Raw genomic sequence first — 7,447 nt, forward strand, 5'->3', positions numbered from 1 at the left:
CAGTATATCCTACAACTACACTTGTTCTTTCACCCTTCTAGGGTGCTCGGCACTGCCAGTGTACAGAAGCCATAGCTGTTAGCAGAATTAGCCATGGTGGAAACAGGAGTCCACCCACTAGCATTTGCTTTTACTTGAGCCTAGTACCATCAGTGTGCGTGCACTCACGGGCAGGGGGAAGAAGCACAGCACAGCCCCTAGTGAGCCACGGGTGCAAAGGTGAGTGCACGGTCTGACTCTTAGCTCACTCAAGGACCTGTTCTACGTGAGACACACAAGTGAACATTTATCAGCTGCACCTGCCCACTGGCTTCTACTACCAGCAGCTAAGAGGACACACTCTTTGGCACCCACCCATGTTCCCAGGACAGCCCTTTCTTCTGAATTTGGTGAAGGGGTCTGCAGCAAAAACTCAGACAGGGACCTGCACACACCTTGCTCAAAGCTTCTCTGAAGAGCTGAACAAACTCTTCCATCATCTCAGCTGTGTACACGCCGGAATCTTGCCAAGCGTCCTTATCCAGACAGTGGTCAACTGTCTTCAACGCTCTCTTCAAAATGACCGAAATAAGGGATAATGCTGAGTGTTTCACAGGTATGCTGTCCAACTGGGAAGGAAAGAGAATGAAATCCACACATGTCTCCAGGTGGACACATGGGCATGGCAGGCTCTTGTTCCTCAGGTTACTACTGGGGAAAAGCATAGGAGCTGGCTGGACTCTACAGTGAGAAGAGGTGATGTGGGGACCTTCCCCACAGACATCTATTCTGACTACAGCTGTCGCCAGGAAAGCAATTCCAAAGGAGCTTGTACTTCCCAGTCAGCCGTCTCTGACCAGCACTGGGCCAGGACAGACTGCAGCGACAGCACAGGAGCCCCCAGCAGACACTTGGCATCCACAAGCATCCACATGAAGAGAGGTAGAAGGAAGGCAAGGGAAGATGTCAGACCGTTCACCTCTATGAGGACTAAGCAACTGTGATGGCCTGGATAAAATCTGTCCCCCGGAGGTTCTTATGTTAGAAGCCTGGCTCCAATGTGGTGGTACCGAGAGAGCCTTTAGGAGGGGATCACTGAGTAGGCTTCAGTCTTGAACTAACACAGCTCTCATGAGAGAAAGTGTTGTCATGGAAAGAACGAAACTGAGGCAAGCCTAGTGGTGCATACATATAATTCTAGCACCCAGGGGACCGAGGCAGGAGAACCACAGTGAGTTGACCATCACAAAAACAAAGAAAACGAAAGCAGCCCTGCCCTGGCCTCTGGCTTCCTTTCTCACCAGGTGTTCCCGCCCATTTCTCCAGGCATTCTACTTTTCCCTTTGCTCATCCGCTCAGCTGTCTGTGACACAGTGAGTGGGACCTCACTAAAGCCTAACCACACACGGTCACTCAACCTTGGGCTTTCCGCTCTAAAGCTGTGACAAGCACACAACTTATGGTGTCATGACAGTGACAAAGGATGGCGCAGCACAGACAGCAGCCATGCAGACTTCTGACTGTCAGAACGCTTCTCCAGTGTCAAGGTCCTCGATGACCTCAGAGGCTGAGTAGTGCTCAAGGACCATAGATCCCATTATCAAAAAGAGGGAATGGGTCCAGGCCCTGGCCAGGATTAGTGCATTCTTCAGCCACCATCCTGCTGGTCTGGCACACAGAAGTAGAGACCCTGGCCCTATACCAATTCTAGCAGAATGTGCACCTTTCCAGGACCCCCCCAGGGGTGTGTGGAGCTCTGGGTGGAATAGTGGAGATTTACAATGAAACACAAAAGGCCTTCTGACTCTTCTTACTAACCACGATGGCCTAGTACCCCAGATTGCAGGCAGTTTCAGTGTTAAGCAAATGTTGTACACGTAAGGACAGAGATGTGTTCCAAACTCAGGAATGGCTTTATAGCTAGGATCCCTTCAAAGGCAGGCCTTAAAAAGGGTTCCCAAGTGCCCATAGTGCAGGGAGCACAGAACTAACCCAGGACTCGAGACCCTGCTGCCGAATCCTTCTCACTTCCCACTTCTACAAGCAAACGCTCCTCTTTCTAACTCTGAAATACATGCTGTTGGAAAACTTCTCAGAGGAAAGCAGAGAGCAAAACACAACTCATAACTGCAACCCTTAGAAGCCATTCACTTCAATGTGTCCCCAACATGTAAAAAGTCTCAGCTCTTGGGAAGGGCACAGGCTGTGGCTCAACGGATCTGGGCCAGCACAGAATGGCTGCCACTAGGAGAGACAGCTATGTGCTCAGTCACTCCCGAGCTGCTCAGTCCAGGAGATGGGACACCCCTCTAGAGATAAAACCCTGGTCCTGGAAGGGAAGGCAGCCTGTTGTCTGACTGCAGAGACTAGGCAGGAGAAGAATGCAAACGAGGCCTCCAAGGAAGTGCAGCCACTGAGTTCTTTCCCGTTTTTCTTGAGGCCCCTGGGAAAATGTTAATCTCTCCACACAGCAGACGGGACCTGACGTTGTGATGATTTGTCACAGAGAACAAAAGCCCTTTCTGTCTAGTCCCACACAGGTCACCTCTCCTCACACACTGTACACTCAGCACGAACCCTGAATGGGGCATCAAAGGGTTCCCCGCATTCTCAGGAACTGAGGCCGACACACGCCTGTGCAGAGCACCATGGCTCCTGTCACATAACCACCTGCCCTCTCTGGAAGGCTGGGGATGGCTCTCTGAGTGCCAAGACTCTCGGTGGACATCAGACTACCTGGGCTTAGAATGGGCTGCCAGAGTCCAGTACCAGTTGTATCAACAATCAACAACCATTCTCGTAAAACTAGAACACTGGTTAAACAAACAAACAAAAAACCAGGAACCCTCCAAATGTTGCTTCTGATGGGAAATGGGGGACCTCTACCAGAAATAAGATGTGAACTTTTTTGAAGTTTATTTTTAGTTATATGCATGTGTGTCTGTGTGTGAATATGGGCACATGAATGCAGGTGTCTGCAGAGGTCATGAGAAGGGTGTCAGATGTCCTGGAGTTGGAGTTACAGCAGCAGTAAGCTAACCAACATGGGTGCTGGCACAAACTGGAAGAAAGCCAAGTGCTCTTAGCTACTAAGAAAAGATGTGAAATTTAAGTATCATTTTTTTCCTCCAACACTGCCTGAAAAAAGCTGCCCCTCAAAGTAAATGTTCCCCAGAAATCCTAACACCTGGTCCAAAAAAGGCCCTTGAAATAAATAAGAGAGTTGGGCAGTGGTGGCGCATGCCTTTAATCCCAGCAATTGGGAAGCAGAGGCAAGCGGATCTCTGTGAGTTCGAGGCCAGCCTGGTCTACAAGAGCTAGTTCCAGGACAGGCTCCAAAGCTACAAAGAAACCTTGTCTTGAAAAAACAAAAAAAAAAAAAAAAGAAATAAAGAAGAGAGTTTGGTCCCACTGTTTCCAGAGAGCCTGAAATAGTGAAGTTCTACTGCAGGAACTTCCCACACCCACACGGGACTACAGACGTGTGTGTGGAGGGATGGGGTCCTCACAGTACGCTGAAGCAGGGATGAGGACACCATGCTAGTCACCTCTGGAAGGAATGCTAACCGCAAGTAAATGGATCTGCCCCTCACAGGTGACTTCAAACTAAAACCCTGTCTGACAAAACAGTCAAATGCGGTCAGCAGAGGGCTCTGCAAGAGAAAGCTGGTGTTTGCGTCTGTGTGTGACTTACCTTTGTTTTTATGTGTGTGAATGTTTTGCCTGTACGTATATTTGTCTGTGCACCACGTTTGTACAATGCTAGCAGAGGCCAGAAGGTGTCAGATCTCCTGAAACTGGAGTCACAGATAGTTGAGAGCCACCATGTGCAAAGACCAGACTTGGGTCCTCTGGAAGAGCAGCCAGTGCCCTTCCATCGGCCCATCTCTCTCTCTCTCTCTGTGACTTACATTTAATGCCTGAGTGAACATGACCTTATTGCACACCAGAGGCACTGTGGTCACCATCACCATCGCAAGGAGTCTTGGTAAGGGGATAAACTCTCTGGTCCAAAAGGCCTGGGAAATCTCTGGCTGGGCCTCGTAGATCTGAAAGAGGGAAGAAAGAGAGTGGGTTATGAATGGAAGAAAGAACTGACTGTAAGAACCCCAGATCCACTCACACACTGTACACAGCTATCAGAACAAGGGCTTCCAGTGTCAGCCTGACAAACCATACCATCCTCCCCCCCTTTTTTTTCAAGACAGGGTTTCTCTGTGTGTATTCCTGGCTGTCCTAGAACTGGCTCTGTAAACCAGGCTGGCTTTGAACTCACAGAGATCCAACTGCTTCTGGCTCCTAAGTGCTAGGATTAAAGGTGTGAGCCAACAATGCCCTGTTAATCACACTGTCCTTTTAAAGCTCCACAAAAATCCTTCAAAGAGAGATATTTAACATACAAATGTGTTATGGTATCGAAGCTGGACCCGAGTGGGATTACCAGCCACACAGTAAGCAAGCCGCATCATAAGGACTCAAGCCAGGCTATAAAACCCCACAAGTGCCCCTTTGGCAGCACGGGGCTAGACAGTGTCAGAAGTAGCTCTTAGGATAGATGCTGGCCACAGGGCAGCTTCCCCAAGGTGAGTGCTTCTCATGGGATTCTGCAGAGGCCTGCAAACATAGGTTCTCTAAGAAAACCAGGAAATATATGAGTAAAACAGGACCAAACGGAGACACAAGCAATCAATCATGGGACTTTCCCCGACCAGGAAGACCATAAATTAGAGAGAAAGTTTATTTAGCCCCACCAGGTGTCACTACTATGGTTCTATTGATTGTTTTGATTGACCTGAAAATTCAAAATCCACAGGTCTTTGAAAGTCAACAATAGTGCTGAAGTGTTACATCTTACAGCATTTCAACCTTCAGATTTCTAGAGATGCCTCAGAGAGTAAGAGTACTTGGTGCACAAGTACACGGAACTGTAGTTCAATGCCCCAGAACCCACATAAAACACCAGGCATGACTGCGTAGGTACCTGCAACCCCAGTGCTGTGTGTGGGAAGGCACAGGAGGGTCCCTGGGCCTGCGAAGACCCTGCGAAGACCTTGCAGAGGCGACACAAGGATTACAAAATCTACCTCACCCCCACCAAGCATTCAAGAGTGGCCGTGTGATCTAGAGCTGTGCTGGCAGAGGAGTGGGGCTGGGAAGGGATTAGTCTGCACCACTCTAACACTTCACAAGTAGTACAGTCCTCTCCGGACTCCACAGACACAGCCCAACTCCCAGTCAGAAAGAGCTCAAGCGCATCAAAAGGAGAATCCCAAATACAGCTACTGAGAAGCCGATGCTACCAGAGGACGAGGCCACCAAATTCCACATCTAAAGAGCCCCTTGTCCCCAAGACAGGGCTTCACTGCACATCCCAACAGACCTCTGTACCTTGTTCAGCAGCTTCACGTTGTTTAGCCAAGTGGACTGCACTCTTGGGAGAAAGGAAAAGGTGACTTCCTTGAAGTATCTTGTCAGCAGGTCCGGGCACACCTTCAGAATATTCACCACCAGACTGGCTACCAGCTCATCCCCAGCCGCAGTTTTCAAACTCAACAAGAAGTGCAAGAGTGTCAAGTTGCCTCCTCTGTTAGGGACAAGGACAAGGCCAGAGGGTCAGCAAGAGAAGTCGCTCTCAGGGACACAGCAGTCACATAAGAGAGAGTACCCGATGGGGTATGACGTGGCCTGCAGGGGAGCCCTAGGGAAGGAATCCATGGGGAAAGAGCCATGGTGTCCCCAGGCAGACAAAGGCATCTTCAAGCACGCGATGAAGATGAAGAGTGAAGCCGGGCCTGATAACATGCTGCTGAACACTGCTCAAGAGGCTTAAGGGGGGAGATCACTGTAAGCAGGCACACTCCGCACCAGCCCGGCCAACAGATAAAAGCCCGCTGAGAGTAAACCTCAGTCAGGAAGCACCAGGCCCAGGATCTCTATGGCTGCAGCTCCAGAGCTACTACTTCAGACCATCCAGACGCTCCAGGCTCTGTCACCTGCTTACTAATAAGAGCTCACCAGGGTTGCCATCCTACGGCCTACCACCTGTCTTTAAAGTCTGACTCGACAGTGACAGCGTTGCTCTTCACCTGTGGGCACTTCAGTCCGCAGTGGCAGTGCAGGGTAGGCAGCTTTCTGACCCTTACAGAGGAAAGCTGCACCCTTACTCTATGCTGGAACCTTGTCGGCTGACCACTGAGTGTATGGCACCTCCATCCTAGGCAATGACAACCTCTGCTCTGACCACTTCTCGCCCATCAGACTAGGACCAGAGAAATAACTATTCATGGTTGTGAGAAGTCACAGAAGCCTTGGCCGGGCACGATGACAGTGACAACAGAGGGGCTATGTGAGCAAGGGTTACCAGAAGAAATGAGGGGATTATCCAATGACTGCTGGGACACCTTGCCTTTAATTCCTCAATTCTCCCCATTTCCAACCAGCACAGTGCTCCCTCCCCAACCCTTAAATAAAAACACTGTTTGCCGATAGTTTCAAAAGTCCCACATTAACTGCACCTGTTTGCACAGTTAAGAGAGGGGAAATGCTGGGTGTGTGTAACCAGTTTCTAATGGTTGTAACATTGTGTTGGATTCTAATCTCTTTAAGCTGCATTTTAACAGGAAAATGAGTTCATTCTGATGAGAAAAAAAGCTACTATTAAGTTTTTCTAAAGTTAGGGCTGGAGATACAGATCAGAGGTAGAGCACCTGACCAGAATGCTCAAAGCCCTGGCTTAAGTCCCAGCACACCAGAGGTAGAGCACCTGACCAGAATGCTCAAAGCCCTGGCTTAAGTCCCAGCACACAGAAAGCATATTAAAAAGTAGAAGAAATGTAATAAATTAAATCAAAATAATCTCAAAACAAATCCGCAGTCACAGGACTTTCCCACCGTGCACCACGCTGAAGGAATCAATATGTCCCTTTAGTCATTCCAAGTTACAAGTGACTGAAATCTTGTGTGTGTGTTTTGATTTTTATTCATTTAATCTTATGCATGAGTGTTCTGCATGTATGCTGCAGGCCAGGAGAGGGCACCAGATCTCATTACAGATGGTTGTGTGTCACCATGTGGTTGCTGGGAACTGTCCTCAGGCCCTCTGGAGGAGCAGCCAGTGTTCTTAATCGCTGAGCCATCTCTCCAGCCCATATGTGTTTGTTTTTTGAGACAAAGTCTCTCTATAATATAGCTCTGCCTGTCTTGGAACTCACTATGGAGACTAGGCTGGCTTTGAACTCACAGGAGCTCCAACTGCCTTCCAAAGGCTGGGATTAAAGGTGTATGATACCACGCCCAGCCTGAATTCATAAAGAAATGCTCCTCAGTCAAGAAGAGGAAAAGACGTCACTAAGGAAGCTGGGCGGTGGTGGTGCACGCCTCTAATCCAAGCACTTGGGAGGCAGAGACAGGCGGGTCTCTGTGAGTTCAAGGCCAGCGAGTTCCAGGACAGGCTCCAAAGCTACAATGA

General features: G+C 49.2%; 1 protein-coding gene across 1 annotated transcript in view; it reads right to left on the reverse strand.

The window, feature by feature from the left end:
* Positions 1-7,447, reverse strand: part of Urb1 (URB1 ribosome biogenesis homolog) — a 63,944-nt gene that overhangs the window by 40,729 nt on the left and 15,768 nt on the right. The window contains exons 9-11 of the mRNA XM_005345346.3: positions 5,368-5,563; positions 3,891-4,028; positions 435-608 (exon numbers count right to left, since the gene is read on the reverse strand). Coding sequence (XP_005345403.2) covers positions 435-608; positions 3,891-4,028; positions 5,368-5,563 — 508 coding nt within the window. The remainder of the gene's footprint in view (positions 1-434; positions 609-3,890; positions 4,029-5,367; positions 5,564-7,447) is intronic.

This window comes from Microtus ochrogaster, chromosome 2 (genome assembly GCF_000317375.1).
Source record: "Microtus ochrogaster isolate Prairie Vole_2 chromosome 2, MicOch1.0, whole genome shotgun sequence".
NCBI lineage: Eukaryota > Metazoa > Chordata > Mammalia > Rodentia > Cricetidae > Microtus > Microtus ochrogaster.